The sequence below is a fragment of the Staurois parvus genome, unplaced genomic scaffold (assembly GCF_062004578.1).
Source record: "Staurois parvus isolate SC_StPar_1 unplaced genomic scaffold, SC_StPar_1.0 ptg000719l, whole genome shotgun sequence".
Taxonomy (NCBI): Eukaryota; Metazoa; Chordata; class Amphibia; order Anura; family Ranidae; genus Staurois; species Staurois parvus.
In genome coordinates, this window is record NW_028318515.1 from 10,847,117 (window position 1) to 10,867,026 (window position 19,910).

A 19,910-nucleotide genomic window follows, 5' to 3' on the forward strand; every position below is an offset into this window, starting at 1 on the left:
ACCCTGAAACTGAGCTGCAGCATGGTGGCCAAGACCATACAGTGGTTTAACAGGACAGGTTCCACTCAGAACAGGCCTCGCCATGGTCGACCAAAGAAGTTGAGTGCACGTGCTCAGCATCATATCCAGAAGTTGTCTTTGGGAAATAGACCTATGAGTGCTGCCAGCATTTCTGCAGAGGTTGAAGGGGCGGGGGTCAGCTTGTCAGTGCTCAGACCATATGCCGCACAATGCATCAAATTGGTCTGCATGGCCGTCATCCCAGAAGGAAGCCTCTTCTGAAGATGATGCACAAGAAAGCCCGCAAACAGTTTGCTGAAGACAAGCAGATTAAGGACATGGATTACTGGAACCAAGTCCTGTGGTTTGATGAGACCAAGATAAACTTATTGGGTTCAGATGGCGTCAAGCATGTGTGGTGGCAAGCAGGTGAGGAGTACAAAGACAAGTGTATCATGCCTACAGTCAAGCATGGTGGTGGGAGTTTCATGGTCTGGGACTGCATGAGTGCTGCCGACACTGGAGCTACAGTTCATTGAGGGAACCATGAATGCCAACATGTACTGTGACATACTGAAGCAGAGCATAATTCCGTCCCTTCAGAGACTGGGCCACAGGGCAGTATTCCAACATGATAACGGCCCCAAACACACCTCCAAGACGACCACTGCCTTGCTAAAGAAGCTGAGGGTAAAGGTGATGGACTGGCCAAGCATGTCTCCAGACCTACACCCTATTGAGCATCTGTGGGGCATCCTCAAATGGAAGATGGAGCAGCGCAAGGTCTCTAACATCCAGCAGCTCCGTGATGTCATCATGAAGGAGTGGAAGAGGACTCCAGTGGCAACCTGTGAAGCTCTGGTAAACTCCATGCCCAAGAGGGTTAAGGCAGTGCTGGAAAATTTGGACATTTTTACTTAGAGATGTACACACTTTTGTTGCCAGCGGATTAAACATTAATGGCTGTGTGTTGAGTTATTTGGAGGGGGCAGCAAATTTACACTGTTATACAAGCTGTACACTCACTACTTTACATTGTAGAAAAGTGTAATTTCTTCAGTGTTGTCACATGAAAAGATATAATAAAATATTTACAAAAATGTGAGGGGTGTACACACTTCCGTGAGATTATATATATATATATATATATATATATATATATGGGGTGGGGGGAGGACTGAGGGAGTGCTTTTGGTAAATATGATATTATATAACATAATAGAAAAACGATTGAGGAGCAAGCAGAAAGTACCTAGCACAACCACTTGGTGGTGCACCAATACATGGAAAAATAATTAAATGTATCAGGGATGCTCCAAACATACAGAAGATGTTGGCTCCCACGGACTTACACAGCCCTTTTCTGAGCAGTTTACTCTAATTTTTTAAAAAAACATACAGCAGCATTCAAAGGTCATCTACATACATTTCAGTACAAAAACAATACTGCAGTTCTGTTCATGCTGTTTGTATCTCAGGAAGGCTATCTACCCAAACATTTCTGCATCTGTTACATTTTCCTTTATTCCCTTAAATTAAAAAGAGTTAAATTGCATTTCAACTGCAACTGTAGATTAGTTATTACTGCTGCTTCCTAGTTTGCCATTAGAATGACAACCACTACCTTGTTCTAAAAAAGGACTTTTTATAGATAATAATAATGGAAAAAATGTTTGATGTATTTTGTTTTGCCATTAAATGTTTCCATTCAGTTTATTCTATTAAACAGAGATCTGTGTTTTAGAATTGCACATCTGCTGTACATTATTTATTAAGAAGTAAACAGGAACTGTCAAATTATCATTAAAAATGTAATACTCTCATAAGTTGCGAAATCTATCCCTAAATGGGAAAAAGAACAAAGAAAAACAGAGAATTGCTACTCTGAAGGTCAGCAGAAAGATTTAAATTTCAGAATGCCAGTAGTCTATAGTTTGGGCTAAACCAACTAGCCACTCAGAGAGGGCTCTAGATAGAGTCTTTGCAAATAAAGCTTGGTGGAATTATGGTATTGGAAGCACACCTAGAGGGTTAGAACCACCCTAAATTGCATAAATACTGTTTCTATTAATTTACATTTTCTTTCACACCACTAGAGAAGTGATATATTTATTTCCACTATTTCCCTGGCTCCCACATTACACATTATTTTACACAGCATACAGTATATATCCCAAACAATCACATCAATCTATATCCATCTAAGAAGCTGACAATCCAACATTCCTACCACACCTAAATGCAACTAGGATTACATGGAAGGAAGCCAATTAACCTGCCAATATGTTTTCAGATAGTGGAAGGAAACAATAAAAAAGAATGAGTAAGCGCTGAAAGTCAGTGAGCAGCTAAACACAAAAAGGTACCAAAAACCTCCGAAAATGAACAATAAAATAGCAGGGTGTAGCACTTAAAAGTTGATATTCATAATAAGATAAAAGAAACCATACATCATGTAACATGTCAAGCCTACTCAGCAGCTTATGAACATAGAAGTCATCAATGTATTAAATGATGACAGTTCTAAAAAACAAGTGACATAGTGCAAACGCATATAAATAAGTGTATTGAGTCACTAATCAGTGACTCGCCATGTGCACGGTGTCAGGTATAAGTCCAAATATTAAGGCGCCTAAAGGTCTTCCGGATCCAAATGACTGGTCCAAACGATTGATGATAAGGAAAAGTGTAAAGACTGCACACTCATCAGATTACACTGCGCATTTAGAGATAGCAATCTCAAAGGACCAGGGTGTCCCCTTTAAAGGTCTGGTCAGGTCTGGAGCCCCTCTTAAATCAACATCCGCTGCCCATGGATGGCTCTCCTCCTCTGTAGATAGAAGGAGCTCAGAAAAAAGGAGGCCAATAGTGTGATACCGTATGAACAGAGGGTGCTTTATTAGCCAGATGGATAAACAAAAAATCACTGACCAGTATGGTGATCCAAGATGGCTGCCGGGACCGACATGGTGCCGGCAGCATGGCATCCTAGTGCCGGCAGCATGGCGTCCTAGTGCTGTAGCCCCTCTCTGATGCGTTTTGTGCGATGGCACCTACTCAGAGAGGGTCTGCATCCCACTTTGTCACTTGTTTTTTAGAACTGTCATCATTTAATACATTGATGTTTTCTATGTTCATAAGCTGCTGAGTAGGCTTGAGATGTTACATGATGTATGGTTTCTTTTATCTTATTATGATTATCAACTTTTAAGCGCTACACCCTGCTATTAGATAGTGGAAGGAAACTGAATACGCAGAAATAATCAACGCAGGTGGGCAAAGCATACAAAGTGCATGCAGAAAGGTGTGACCAGGACCCACAACCACAAGGCAAAAGTGCTAACCACTTTTCTACTTCAAAAAAGAAACATGACATGGTTGGCTAGATGTTCTGGGAATAATTACATTTGTCATTTTATCAGGTGAACATGGTTACAATTCACCAAAAATGCTTACAAATGATCAGTGGTGAGTGAAGGATTTCAGATGCCAAATAAAATGGCAGTAACAGCCTTTATTATTAGGTAGGCCATGTAAAGAAAAAAGAAGATTCAACAGAAATCGTACTGTAAAAGCATCAAAGCAATCTATATCTGTGGATTGGGAACAGGTTGAGGACATGATGCATTAGAACAGGGGGTCACAGATGTGTGAGATACACATGTAGGTCATGGAGTCTTGTTCATGAAGTCTACCTCTTAAAGCCTACAACCAGGGGCAGACTGACAACTCATGGGGCCCCCGAGCAATAGGGAATCGTGGGGCACCTGTGTCCTTGCCCAAACTCAAAAAAGCCTATGAAAAAGGTACCAGGGGCATCTCATGGGGCCCCCTACTGAGCTCGGGCAGTGCCCGAGTTTCTAAATGGTCAGTCCGCCCCTGCCTACAACCCTACTGATAAAATGTATGTATGTGCAGGATGTTATTAAAACCAATGTACATAGAGATTACAACAAGTGAGAACTTCAGTTTATAAGCATTAGAGCTGTCAATATGTTTACTTGTTAGGATAGGTTATCAGCTCACATCTAAAGTGTGACTGCCAGGTTAGAGACAATTAAATATTTTCATATTATCATGAGCAGTAAATAAGCTTTAAAACAAGCCTGCAGAGCTTTATAGCTGCAGGCACTGTGGAGCTTTCACTCTCACCTACGTTTACCTGCTGTGTACCTAGGACAACTGTGGCTTCTTCTTTATGTTTTCATCTCATATGGACAGTCATTGGGAACCAAGTCTCTTGATCTATTGTCTCTTGTATTTATCATTAATATTCTCTTTGACAAGCATATTGGACAATGCAAAAAACAACCAGCATCTTTTAATTGAAGGTGATTGGGTTTTGTCAAGCTTGTGGAGGCCCACTTTCACTGAGCCTGCTTTATAAATGCAAAAATACAGTTTTTATTTTTCAGTAACAAGACCTCAACAGCTGCTATTTAAAAAGCAAGCTCCACCTATCAGTGTAAAATACTGTACTGTAGGTGTTTTGTGCAAGTATGATAAACCAGGATCCTTACCTTATACATGCTACTCATTGTTCATTTAGTGTTTCTAGTGTATTATATTAAGTATTTTTGTCAAGTACATGCTTGGTAAGTGGTAATGTACTGTATAAGTATATATCTATAAATACATGCTTTTTTATTTTTTTTTTTAAATGCTACATTTCTACTGAAATGCTTTATGTATAAGATTTACTGTTTTGTGAAAACTTACTGTTAAGCTCAGTTTAAAAACCTAAAACAGAAGACCTTTGATCCTGGCAGCACTGTGAACTTAATAAGCAGCAAAACGACTGATCAGGTCAATAATACCTTGCACAACTCAAGCTATTCAAACTGTGTTCCCTAAACAGAGAGCACAGAAGTTGCCTTTAGATGTCATTCTCTTACCTTAAGGGTGTTATGAGAGGTTACACTTCGCCTCCTGCCTCCATCTTCAAGCTGCATTTCTGAGTAAAGCTCCTCTTCATCTTCTTCCAAGATGTCGGATAAATCTGAGCCTCTGCTGCTTTCAGTGTGGTAATCATCACCAGGACAATAGTGTGGCTAATAAAATGATAAAAACAAAAGTGCATACTAGTCATTAATCCTAGTGAAAGAAATGCAAAGACAAACAGAAGATCGAAGCAGCTAAAACAGCAGCTGCATCTTTTGCTAAAAGGTCTATGATGCTGCTAATTGGCAAAAAAATAAATAAGACATTATAGAAAAGTCTTCTGCAAACCAATAAGGGTGAATTATAGTATGTAGGGAGGTGTAGTGTTTTGGTATATCTGCTGACCCAAGGAAAGCACTGTGTTGCTTTTTCAGGTTGGCAGGAACTCATTAGGGAATAAGTTGACTCCTGTTATGAGGAAGCTAGTGCATGTAAAAGACAGTGAAAACCCATGAGATTTGGATGGCCATTTTGGCATAGTCATTGTATATATATGCTCACCATTTTAAAGGGATGGCTCACATGGGAAGAGAGCAGAGAAGCAACATCATCAACTAACAGCATAGAGGAATAGACTTGGTTACCCCTTGCAGGAAACTGTGCCCCAATTGTTAAGGAAAGCATTTCTGTATGGGACTTGAGAAGAAGAGGGAGAAATAGGATGTAGCACTGCAAGGACACATGTGTAGGCTCATTTTGGGAGGCCCCAAGCATGTAGTTGGAAAAGTGGGATGGGGGATCCTATTTGAGAGGTTACTATAAACAAGTAACAGAAGTACCGCAGCACCTTTCCTATGAAAACTACAATAGGAACAGTGCTGGAATGTACTGTACCTGGCACGTTATCCTATGTTTAGGAAAGTTCTTACCATTCTCATTTCCCTTACAATTGGACTCTGTCTCTCACCTTGTGAGGCTATAATCCAACCACATGCATGGAACTAAGTCAAGCCATGTTATTGGGACTGTACCTGCTAAGTGATGTTAAGTAAAGTGCAATGTGTTTGCCCCATCCTGGGATGATTCACATTTCTGTAGGGCACTACCTGGAGATTTGAGCACATTGCAGCTAGGAGGTACCTACAAATATGGTTGGCAGTTGTTCAGTTAAGTATTCAAGATAAAGTCAAGGGAAGGATAAGCAGGGGAGTAGTAGAGATATAACACAATAGCACTCAAGACCATTCTTTTAATCTATTTGAGTGATATTGTCCCCAAGGGAAGTCATTTAGTGGGCATTTGCCAGTTTTAATAGATATAGAATTGTCACCAAATGTAGCCAAAAATGGCTAGATGGAGTAACTGTTATGCTGCTTTATACAACCAATATGTTAACTGCTTACGGTTTAGAAAAATAAAATATAGTTACAATGGATGGTCATGTGGAGAGTCCTCATGAATATCCATCACTTGAATATACATAATAAACAAATGTAAATTAGTACAGAAAATGTTACTTGGAATACAATTAACATATTATTACCCACTAAGGCATGTAGCACTTGAGTAACTGAGCTATGCCCTTTAAAATGTAGGCCAATGTACTTTAGTTTCATTAATTTAATGTAATCTAAATGACATCTGCTCACACCTGTCACGTCAATCAGTTCCCAGAAAATTAGGTTACTAATCTTTAATAAATGTCCAATCATATAAAAAATGCTGGGAGAATCAAGTTTACATAACATATACAATACAGCAATTACGCTGCCCTATGTGTATAGCTGATTGTCAGAATTCTTCTGTTTGAAATGTATCATGATATAGTGACTGATTACAACCTAAAATCCTCACAAATGTTAAATATTACTAATTGAATTACACATTTATTACTGTAATAATTTTCCACCAGTTAAACTGTATCATTTTCCCAGTTGCTTATCCTCGATAAATGTTTTAACAGACAGATGAAGAAGTGCAGATGTTTCACTCATTACAGTCCAATTAACTGTGTATTTGAGGCCCAAATAATAATTTTACAACACAAGTCAATGTAAGACAGCTATTTAATCTTTCGTTATTAGCAGCATAAGTTAAGAAAACAGTGCCTGACTAACTATCATATCTCTTTTGGGCCAACATCATTAATAGTCCTTACACCATGTTTGGTATCTGCATTTGAAAAAGTAAGAGTCATAAACTATATAAACTATTAAGGTCCAATTCACACCTTTGTATGTTGGAAAGCAAAAAAAATGCATTTGTCAAAATCAATGTTATTTAATGAGGCTGTTCAGGTCTATGCAGCGTGGTTTGAAAAATGAGCCATGTCTGTTTTCTCTGTACATTTTCATGCACTGTGATTTTGAATAGAATAATGAAAATATATGGAAATTCTCTACATTACATGTTAAAAAACAGACAAAAAAATCAACAGGAGATAAAACAGATAGCTATAAGCCTGACCTTATAGTAGTTCTAAAGTCTAATAATTTTTTTTTCCTTAATGCATTCCCTGCATTAAGGTAAAAAATGTCCCAGTAGTCGTTTTGGGTTCCCCTCCCTTACCTGACTCAGCTCATGCTTACAGCAATGGGAGCCAGGAGCCATAGGCTTCCATTACTGTCAGTCACATCCTGTGAGGAGGGAACAGGGGGCTTGGCCAAGCCATGCTGTGTGTTTTTCTCTGGATGCACACAGCCTAGCTTGGAAGCATGCCTACACAGGTGCCCCCTCAGCACAAGGTTTGTTAGGGGACACTCGTCAGCAGAAGTAGCAGAGAGCGTCAATCGGGGACAGAAGAGCAGGTATGGGACCACTCTGTTCAATACCATTGTACAGAGCAGGAAAGTATAGTGACAATCAAGATAATTGTGGAGTCATCAAACAAATATAAATAAATGAATGAGGGCATCATCCTAAGTGGATGAAAGCTAAATCACATAAACAGCAAATAACAGGGAATTTCAAATATTCACCCCACAAAGTTATTGAATCAACATAGAACAATAAATATAAATAAAACCAATATTTTTTTTATTGTTAAAAATTTACTTAAAATCCTTCATATATAAAATAAAAAGGGTTAGATCACATAGTTATGTATATGACAGAATACAAATACATTCCAACATGGTTTTATTAATTAATGGTCTATATGTTTCACAGGTATTTCACTTCTTCAGGACTCAAGATGCACTCCCATATAGATCCTTTAATATCAATCTGTCTATGAAAAAAAGCTATATCCCAACAAGGCTGCCCCCCATAACAGAGTGAAAAAAATACCACCAATACCCAGCATACACATCATAAAACTCTTTTCTTAGCTCAAAGATAAACATCCCAAACATGGCCAAACAGATAGGTTGGAATGATCCTCATGGATATGAAAATACACCTCGAGTCCTGAGGAAGCAAAATAAGCATGGAATACACAGACCATTAACTAATAACACCATGTTGGGATGTGTTTGAATTCTGTCATATGCATAACTGTATAATCTAACACTTTTGATTTTATATATGGAGAATTTTAACAAAATATGTAGCAATAAAAAAGGATTGGTTTCATTTATATTTGTTCTGTGTTGTTTCAATAACCTTGTGGGGTGCATATTTGAAAGTACCTGTTAATTGCCGTTTGTTATTTAGCATTAAGTATAAAATGTTTTTTATTTTATTAAAAAGCAATGCCTTTACAATTACTTTAAAGAGAAACTTCCCCACAACCTAGTATATAGTATATATATTGTAAATAAAACACACACTAACTAGTCCATAGAGTCCAGCATTATCTTTTTTGCAGCCCAGTGTTCTTCTACATTGTTTTGCTCCTGTGCTGTCATTTTTCCCCAAACTCTGATGCATGCACAGACATGCTGCTTGGATTTTACAGGTCCCCCAGACTGGCAGAGACCTGCTGGTTTCTATTCAAGCATGTGGGTTTCACATTATTCCATGCACCAGATCCTTTAGACCCGTGGTATGTCTGCGCATGCATGAGATGGCACTGCACATGTCATTCTGAACTAGGGGAGAATGCAGGAGCTTAACAAATAATAATAAAACATATAATTGTTTATTATTTTAAAATGATCCCCCTCTCCCAATTGTGTAAGAGGTGGGGGGGGGTGACAAAGTCAGATTTATGGGTGACGTTCTGCTTTACTCTACTGGGACAGGAAAGATGCATGTTGTAAGAAAAGGCCCTTATGCCTACATCTCTGCAGGTCTGTTTTTTGAGCAGATCTTACTTATTTCAACAAAAGAGGCAGCCTAATCTGATCCTTTAAAGAAGGGCCATTTAGGCTCTGGTTGGCCCAACCCCTGTTTCAGACCATGATTCACAAGCAAGCTATCAAATGTTGGGGTCACCTTATTCTCTCCACACTGCAGCAGGAACATTGGCCATGATTTAACATCAGGCCTCAACATCTATGGATTGATTTACTAAAGGCAAATAGGCTGTTTACTTTGCAAGGGCATTTTTTGTTAGCTTAGTAAATGCCATGAACATCTGCAAGTTTAAAAAAAAATATATATTTTTTTTTGTTAGCATATGATTGCATGATGGTAGTCAGCATCTCAGTCACAAAAGCTAAGGGAACATTTCATTTGCAAAGTAAACAGCCTGACTTCAGTAAATCATCTCTTTGGTGTCTCAATTATCTGTAGAAGTTGGGGAGGGGAGATAGAGAGGAGCAGTACACTAGGGAAAACCTGGTACACACTTGTATATGCCCTGAGAACTGATGTGCATGTTTACAAAATGTCACTATACAGGATTGAAAGGTATGCCTGTTGAGCCTGCAGTTGCTCACTAGTGTATGCATACACATTCTTAACAGCACATTATTATTTCCAAAGTACTTTAAGCAAAATGAATGTGCTTATATCAAAATCAAAGCAAGCATAAAGTACCAAAGTATTAACAATAAGGACAAATCTACAGTAGCTTTCAGTAACCACAATGTGTGGTGGGGAAGGGGAAGATCAGTTGTTCACATTTTATACTCACCTGTTTTCCAAGCTCTGAGCCTTTTAGAAACTCATCAACAGAAGCCCCTTTTCTTTTAATGTGCGGAGAGTCATAACCATCCTCTTCATCATCTGAGTTAGCATAATGCATTACATTGCTACGTTCACTGAACAGGTTCCTCTTCTCATTCTGATTTGTGGGAAAACACTCAAATGAGATAAACATGAATATCAACAGCTTAGCCATCCCCTATCTCCTGCATAAGTGTTCAGTGAAGGAAATGTAATTTAAAATTTGTATCTTTCAAAGTAATAGAAGGTCTACATTTTTACCATATTTTAATACACAAAACCTAAAAATAACATGAAACCTGTGCTGAGAGCAATACAGGAGCTCTTATTGCTGACTTCCTTCTGAAAATGCTAAGTGTCTAGCTGTTTCTGGTCAGATCAAGTATACAACAAATGAAGTCTGGGTGATGTCAGAACAACTGAATTGTGTATTTTTCCAAATTAAGTCCCTCAGAAAGCATTGAAGTGATTAGATCAGTAAGTAACATTTTTAGAGGGAGAAATTACCCATCACAGCTAGATATATGTGAACCAATCTGTGTGAGTTAAAGCTTGTGGAGGATTAAGCAGATTCATTTGAGGTAGATGCTCATTGACATCATTTGAGGTTGGCTGTGACATGGTAGGTCCCCTCATCAAGCCTAGCATCACATTGAGCTAGGAAGTGGGGGGAGAAGCATTTGTTCTGTCCTCTGGGTCAGAACAAATAAAGTGTGTTGGGGTAGTGGCCTTGAATGGAGAAACTCTTTCCTTCAGAAGCTCACTGTGAGATCACAAGTGCCGTCAGAGGGGTGTCTGCCAGCATTAACTTACTTTGTAGCTTTAAGATGTTATAAGACCCAAAACAGAGAGCTGCAAATGAAGTAATTGGTGGAAGAATGCAAAACTGTGAAATGCGTTGTACTCATTTGGTACAGAAAGCACAATGATGAGGATTATTTGTGGTGATGCCATCATCTCCTAGATTGTAAGCTCCAAGGAGCAGGACCCTCCTATCCCTCTTGTATTGAACTGTATTGTTGCTGTATTGTCTCCCGTTATATTGTAAAGTGCTGAGCAAACTGTTGGCACTATATAAATCCTGTATAATATTAATAATAATGTTTTAATTAGGTGAGTACATATAATTTTCACAAAGCAGCAGTCACTTTGTTTGGCTTCTAAAGAACTTCTTCATTTACAATTCATTTCATAGAGTCCCCAATTTTATGCATATTTATCCACAATACCCTCCTTTCACCATGGCCATTACTTACTATGACACACATCCTGTACTTAATTTAGTCCATCAGAATTTTTCCCTACAAGAAAAAGGCTGTTTGGTTGTGCCTGCCTCCCAAATCAAGTGTTCCCAGTCTTCATTGATTGCCTTTGATGTGGAAAATAAGCTTCCTGGTATAAATATCTTACCATGGGAGACATAATACTATGCAGGATATGTAGGGATCCCAAATAACACAAACTCTTACTTAACAGTTTATGTATGTGACTTGAAAAGTAAACACATACTGATCTCTACCCATACTCCCTTGCTTTCCATCTTAAGAAACCCTGTCTTTCCCCCGGGACTTACCCCTCCCTCTGTTTCATAAATGGCTAAGGCTCAAGATTCGGGTATTCTTCCTTTTGAAACTCCCAAAGCAACCCCCAAGGATAAAGTGTGTAGATTCTGTATTAGAGTTTGCTTAATGCTTTATACAGTTATGGGTAAATCCTTTTAGGAAGACCTTTATGAGTCCCTCCTACTTCAGCAGCCTGAGGAATGCAGTAAACACTCATGGATGGACATGATGCACATCCACATGGCAGCAAACGAGTCATAGTGCATGCTTGGAGTACACCGACCATCCTTTACTGAAGTCAAGCACCATGTTTCACAAATGATGATTTTTCAAAAACAATACTGCCCACCAATATGACAAGCTGGCTAAGTTTTATAGATATAAGAGCCATGGATCGAGTCCTATATTCCACCTACTTTTGATCCAGAGTCTCTGCTTCTATAAAAGCGAGGAGGAGTGAGTCTCTCGAGTGCTGAGAACTTCTGCTCTTTCTCTCTCTTTTCCTACTCTCTTTACCAACTAGTCCCTCCTTCCCTCCCTTATTTCCTCTTCCAACTCCCACCCATTTCCCTCTCTATTTTTTCCCATTGGTATCCCCTATTTTATATTAAGTTTTGTCGGAGTGCAGGGTGGTTCTGTGCACCATTGGAGGAGCAGTACTCTGAACCCATTTCTGCTGGTCTTGGTCCTATACATACCGTCTTTTTATCATTTTCTTCTATTGCCTTTCGGGACATGAAGCGCACCTCACACTAATGGAATGTTTTATCTTACATATCTTACACTGTCCAGACAGAGGTCAGAGGTTCTGAATCCTCCTAAAGCAGAATGAAAACTCCTACAAGCTTTAATATGCGCTTTTCTGAACACTGATAGAAGTCACAAGACTGCTCTAACTGCTGATGAGAAAAGGTATTTAGCAGTTTATATTTACTAATATAATTTCACTTCAATGTTTTGTTTACTGTGGGAGACCAGATATAGTGAATGCAGGGTCCTGGGTTTAGTAACACTTTAATACCCTGGTCTATTTCTGTTTGGATTGTGTAATGCCTTGTTATGTCATTTTTAAAGTTAAATTGGCTTATATAAGAATGTTGATTTCTCTTTCACTTTGTATCATTCACCTTGCTGAACTCAATCTTGAAAATTAATTAAAAAATGTATTGAACAGAAAATGTGTGTATACATTCTCCTTCCAGCTATTAAAACACCCCCAAAACATTGTCTTCAGTATTTTCTACAACACAAATTCTACCAAAACAAGAATGCAGACTAGGTGTTTTGACTTCACTCTGACTTTCCTGCTCTGCATTTTTGTTCCACGTAAGCATCTCAAAGTTCTGAACCAGCAAAACAGTTGCAATTGCAAAGAGACAGCCGTTCAATGGAAGACAGATGTATTTCTCTCCGTACAGATCCCCTTTAGGACATTATCTCTACAGTTTTACCTGTTTAAAAGCCTGGTTGGTTACAGTCATTTAAAGTGTATTTCTCTGAAAGAGAATTTAAAGACTTTTTTATATATGTATACAAAGATAGGGGGGAAATAATTAGTTGTGATTTTCACTTATTGGTTCATGTTCAAGGTTCTGTGTAGAATGTATTGCTGCCAGACCCATTCAGCTTGCATTTGACATCAGAATCTTCTTTCTGCTCAGGTGCTCATAATCTAAGTTTGACCCCATCTAAGCTGCTTTTGCATTCTCACTGACTTTTATGGAAAGATTTGGAGGCAATTTTGATTAAAACAAATGCCTGTGTACACAGGCCCTTAAAGGTTCAGCCATTTGCACATAACTATATGTTACACAGAGTGGTTCCAGAAATTATTTGTTTACCTTTACTTTTTGCATTTGTGATTGCAAATTGCTATTTGCTGAATATTAAGGTTTAAAACTTTCCAGGGTCTCTAGCCAAAACCTCAGGTTGGCTAAATAATGTTATGGTCCACTGCAGACCTTTCTATGGCTTTGCTCATTACCATTGAAACAGTGCAAAATGTATTTGCCTGTTTTTACTAAGCACCATTAGTAAGAAACATCTCAAATATTAACCCCAAGAAGTTAGATTCTTTTTCGCCTGAGCTTCTCATTAATACACCAAGTTGACAACGAAATTGTTTATGAAATACATCATTTAAATTGTGCATACATTACCCTGTTACTCTCTGCAACTCTTTGTGCTGCTTCTCTTGCCATTGCTTTGGCCATTGTATTTGATATGGGTGCACCTTGTGGTTGCGGTAGAATTCTTTGTGGGGAAGGTGACCTCCTACCATGACCTGAAATGTGAAAATTTGATGTTGGAGGTTCCAAGGTATGTCCATGCACTGAGGATACTGAATGATGGTGTTCCCAAGACTCATCCATTTTCCCGTGAGGACATATGTGTTCATCTTTGGTATCTGGTACACCAGCACTTGATAATGGCTTGCATTTGGGCATAGTCCTTGTGTGTTGTTGAAGTGTTGGAGGCACCAGTAGTTCAGATGGAATATAAGCAATATGGGAGTCATCAGATTCCCCTTGTGTTGACAAGGTTCTCACTGTAACCTCCTTGGCATCTAGATTAAGTATTTTCAGGAGATCCACCACAATATTTTCTGCAGCAGGGAATACCACTTCTGCCACCTGCATTTACACATAAAAAAAGAAGGATACTGAGAAACAGTAAACTGTTTTTGACTACCTACTATTGTATATGCTGTCTTCTCATTATTTGTGGAAATGATCATACAATAACAGAAATGTTATATGCCTCACTATTTGAATGAGCCATAAATTACTGCTGCCCTTGACTTTTTAAGGCTATCTGCCACCAAGAAAAGTGCAGTCAGTGAAGTGTTCAGTTAAATTGGTAGAAAGTGGGGGAAGGACTCTCTTACATTGAAAGACAGTGGACAAGAGCCCCATTACACAGGTGGTCAATGGAAGAATGCTCCGTACTTTGGTGTCAGTGGGAGGAAAGATAGCTTACAGATAGCTGAAGTAATCAGAGCTAACTTATCTAGAAGGCAGAAGTTGTTCAATTGCTTAAGGAACCCCTAGAAATTACTGGATGAATGCTAGCTCAGAAAAGCTGATCGACCGTGCAGAATAAGCAAGAAATCTGCCATGAAGTTTGCTACAACCATTGCAGTCTAAAAGAGTGTCCTGAAGAGGATTGGCCTTTTTTCTCAATAAAGAGTTTTATCCTAATTTTAAAAAAATCAGTCTGGATTGGATGCAGCCTTTCACACACATTGCAGTGGCAATTGATCCAAAAGTAAAAGAGTTTCTACATGGCTTTCTAAATAAATGTGTTAAAACTACCAATTGTTTTTTACTAATTATTGCTAAGGCAGCAGGGATTTAAACCATACTATTTGTTCTGTGCTGATCTTATCTGGTCTACATTACTTTCTTCTTGCTTCATGTATGAAAGATTTGCTTTAAAATGTTTTGTAAACAAACTCTGACATAATCAAACTGGTCCAAAGATGGCCCAAGAATTCAGATCTACATACATCATATAATATGTCTCCTATGTATAGGATCATTGCATCACTGGCATAAAGAGTATAAAACTTGATTCATGCATCTCTGAATTACTGCTGTATAAATGATACAAAAAAAAAAACAACAAAACTATTTATAGGAATACCTTAAATACTGGTGAGAAGGTATGTGGTAACTGGTGGGCAGCACATGTAATGGATTTCTAGAATCTGAATCTGGCTGTATTACTGCTTCACATATAGCTAAAGTTCAGGTGTCAAAATCATTGTGTTCCTTGTAAGGATCAGGTTCAATTTGGAAATTTAAAATACGTCCTTAATTAAAGGACTTACAGTACCTATTATTAGCATCTATTACTTATTAGCATCTAATATACACTGAACAAAGACAAAGGTTGGATAGAGACCCTAACACTGGTCATTTAAGGCAAATCCTACAAAAATCTAATGCTCGGTGACATTTACCAGTTCTGTCTTGCCCACATTTCTCTACCTATACATGTGACTTTTTATAATACTTAAAAGCAAAATTGTAATAGCAAAGATTTACATTTTTTACATAGTAGCCTACCTTTTGTCCCCTTGCATACACAGAAAACCCAGTGACATTGGCTCCATTGGAGGTCCCTGTAGGTGACAGCACTGGTGGTCTCCATGTAACTAGCAGCGTAACTGGCGTAGGCCCAGGATGCACAGAAACATCTTCAGGTGCAACAGGGGGACCTGCCATTAAATGGAACATCTTATATTGCAATAATAAAGGTGCACAGCACATCAAGAATGTTGACCTACACATATTTAAGGCTAGGTCCACTAAATGGCCGAATGTTTGTGGAATCCAAACCATCACACCTACAGTATATAAGCTTGCTGAAAATTAATTCCAAAGCATTCTGAAACATGGGCACTCTCCTGGGAAGGGTTTCCACAAGAATCATGTGTGGGTCTGTGGGAATAGGTGTTCAGTCAGCCAAAAGAACATGTTTGAAGTCAGGTACTTATGTTGGACAAAGACCTGGCTTAAAATCAGCATTCCAGTACATCCCAAAAGGTATTGAGTAGGGTTGAGGGTTGTGTAGTGCACCTCAGATCCTCTTAACTCATCAAACCATTTCTTTATGAACCTGCTCTTGTGTATCTGAACTCAATTTGGAGAGGTGTTCAAATACCTTTGGCCATGATAGTGTACATCAGCTCTTGTTTGAGACAACGGTTTGCGCAAAATGAGACAAAGGTCTCTTAGAAATACCTGCTTCTTTATACCTATGCTTACCAATTAAAACTAAACTCCAGACAAACAGCTAAATACATAGCTAAATTACACATATATAAACATCTTAAGCCGGCTATACACTAGTTTTCATACGAATATGTGTAGAAAATTCTCAGTACATACAACACCTTGATGAATGTTTTTCGAAAGCAGTTAAAAATTTTTTTTGCTTTTAACATTCAAGTGAGTAGACTTTATCTAAGGAAAGCCACATAAAATATGAAAAACCCATTAATTTGAGAAAAAAATTCCATTCTGCTCCTTCAAATTTTTTCGTCACTGCAATCAAAAACAAATGTTGATTTGACCCCACTAATGAGTAGAAAAATTTGTGAACATTTTTAAAACAAATGAAATTTTACTGGTGTATACCCAGCTTTACCACCAATTGTATATCTGATCATGCCGTTTTGTGATACGACCATTATTACATTTCTTTGCAGACTACACTGTGGTCTGTCCTATGGGTCTGGGACCCATCCCCAGACATTGATAGAACAAAGAAGGAACAGCAATTCATCTTTAAAATTATCAACAGTCTGTCTCTTCCTTTCAGGAAGACCAAGTGTTAAGATTGACAGTACTCAATGTTATAAAGTGAGATTGGTGTACAATGTTCCCCCTGCATGCCACCATGCAGGAGCTTACAGGGAACTAATGTAAAAGCAGATTCAGGTACTGCTTCCATCTGTATGGAAATTATATTTCATAAAATTCAGCTTAACTATGGAGAACTTGCTAACAGATTCCCCAAGCAATAACCTAATGTGTTGCCTCTGATAAATGGTTTATACCAGTTCATATGGATGTATAATAACCTAGCCTATGCTACAATAAAGACAGCATGCATATGTTCCCGAATATCAAATCTAGCAGTAAAAAATTGTCACCAATCTTATATATAAAACTTTCCTGCATACTGGTGGCAGCAAATACATGATATAGTTAATTTTGATTTTAGTTAATCAAAGCTAAGATGTTCCCAGCAAATGATTTAATGACTTAATGTAACATAAAATAAATAAAAAATTGCAAGAATCAATTACAGTGACTAGCTGTGCCAATTAATCAGACTGAGACTTGGAACTGTTATGAGGTATCTTTGCCATATGATTCAGAGTTTGGGATGAGTCTAGACATTAACCCAGATGAGCAAACAACCCCATGCACAGGGCAGATATATAATCAAGCACTTTTACTGCAAAATATTAGTACTGATGATTATTCCACTTTTAAGGGGACAGCAGAAGAAAGATTATGGAAAAAATAAATCAACGAAATAGTTATAGGAAGACTATGTAATTATTATCAATTTGAAGGCATGGAGCTGTATGCGTGTGGTTAAAAAAGGATCACAGCTATCTGGAACAAATAGATGTAAACACAATTTCAGTTTGCATTTTGGCAACCAGGCAAATGTATGTGCCTGTAAATCAGTCCATTATTCAAGTGTAAGCTTTTAAATATAGGTTGAAACAATGTTTTCTGCATTAACCATTGCTCTTCTGGTACCTATAGTCATGAAATGGCTGCTGGTTCTGTTCATTCCTTCTCTTTAAATTGGAAGATGGAAAATTGAACACATTTTATTATACAATAGTATAGTTATGATAAATATCATTATATTTAATAATACAATTTTATTTACAATACACGTTACAGTTCCCTATTAACTAAATAATGTAATTTCTCAAAAATATACCCCAGGTTGGCTCCACAAAAGGCAATATTAGAAATTGTAACTTTATTCTCTCTTAAAAACTAAGGAAAAGATTTTGGTTGGTCATAAGCTCCACCCGAACCCAACGTGTTGGCTGAGCCAGTTTGCCTGCCTGAACCTCCAGCTGCCATCACTGGCAAGGACCGTGGGTGATGTCACTGATCAAATATGTTCATAACAATATTTGGTTAATAACATCACCCAGGATCCCTGCTGGCCTGTTCACATGGTGGGAATCTGTAGTTTGTTATGAAAGTAGTGGTGGATGCACATTTTTGAGTGCAGTGAGTCACCATCAACGGAAGTCCCTCATTGCAATTTATGTGGATCTACATTGCTGGATGATGTGATTGATGTCTAATTTACATTATGACACATTTATTTATTTTTTAATAAAGAGCATTTATCACAGTTTGGGTGTTTATAATTACGTTTTACATTTTTGTTGTGAATGAGCAGCAATGGAAACTCTGTAAACTTTACTCACTCACCTGGAAGGGTAGCTATCTGGAGACTCGCTTATTCTGAAAATGGCTTCCAGATTTCAATAAGACCCCCTACAGCCCCCATATCCAATTTGGTGAACAGAATTTGGGGTGAGGCCCCTGTCCCTATCAACATGGGGTCAAGGTGGCCTGCATAGGAGGATGGCTTGACTGACCCACCTTGCATGCGAACGTCCCAATTTTCAAAGCGTGTGGCCTGGTACAATTCAGGATGGTATGGGGGGTGGAATGCCTTTATGAATTTTTAGGGAGTCCCATGGCTCCTTTTTATTTATTGAATGTCATAAACCACATGCAAGTTCACCAGTTCACAGAGTTTTTTGAAACAACAGAGTGGTGGAAGAACACTGGGAAGGTGAATAAGTGGGGGGTGGGATAGGGTGCACAGATTTTGTGGCTAGCAACAAACTCTTTCACTTTGCTCGGAGATATCCCTTTAGATATTGTGCTTTAGATATCAACCACACGGCAAAAAGTCTTGTTATAACTCAGTCATATGACTCATTGCATTGTAAAAAGAACAGTAAAGTGCAACCAATGTGTAGCAGTGCAAAATAGAACACACAGCTTGCACATGTTATGAGCAAATGTTGCTGCCTCTAAATACACAAACATTTACAGTATATGAATAAATAAAAATATTAGCATGCATTCATAGGATTATTTACATTAAATAACGTGAATCCTACATTAATTTATAGAGGAACTTTACCCTCCCAAGCAAAATACCCCCCCCCCCCATTACATTTGGTGATTGTTTTCAAATCCGATACTTACAGGCCCAAAGGATCAAGCGCTGTCCTCCTATATCACCCCGATGTCCAGGTCCTGTTTCTTGCTGATATATTTATTCTTTATGTCACAGGAAGTCTGTTTCTTTCTGCTTCTTCGGTTGGCTCCCCATTGACACAGCACAAGATCTTGCACATATGCAACAAGGGATCTGGCACCATGACTGTTTACATACTGTTCTGTGAATAAAGAATAGTAATGCCTCCTGGGATATGATGCCAAGTATCCCAGGAGGCATTACTTTTCCTCCATTCAACGAACAGCATGTAAATAGTCATGATGCCATGAGCAAGGTCTGTGCATGAGTAAGATCTGCCCCAAGTCTGTTTATGTGAATGGGAAGGATTCTCCTCCTGCAACCTCCTGGGATATGTGACGTCCATATCCAAGGAGACTGCAGTAGCAGATTGAAAGTAACATTTATGTCCAACTTTTTCCTTTCTTCTCTCACAGCAGCCTTCTGGATAAATAATTTTGTACCTTTAACACTTTATTCAGAATGATTCACTTTTTTGATTGTCTGTCCTTGCAACAGATGTTTTCTCTTGCAGTACAGGCGGTATGTAATAGAAAAGATTCCACAAAGTGAAATATAAAAACAAGGTACAGAGCAATACACGAAGGA

At 38.3% G+C, this 19,910-nt stretch overlaps 1 protein-coding gene across 20 annotated transcripts in view; it reads right to left on the reverse strand.

The window, feature by feature from the left end:
• RIMBP2 (RIMS binding protein 2) overlaps positions 1 to 19,910 on the reverse strand; it is a 593,145-nt gene that overhangs the window by 74,216 nt on the left and 499,019 nt on the right. For all 20 annotated transcript variants that reach the window (XM_089653728.1, XM_089653746.1, XM_089653735.1 and 17 more), the window contains 4 exons: positions 15,566 to 15,717; positions 13,655 to 14,128; positions 9,902 to 10,051; positions 4,896 to 5,051 (listed from right to left, as the gene is read on the reverse strand). In XM_089653728.1, the coding sequence (XP_089509854.1) occupies positions 4,896 to 5,051; positions 9,902 to 10,051; positions 13,655 to 14,128; positions 15,566 to 15,717 (932 nt within the window). The remainder of the gene's footprint in view (positions 1 to 4,895; positions 5,052 to 9,901; positions 10,052 to 13,654; positions 14,129 to 15,565; positions 15,718 to 19,910) is intronic.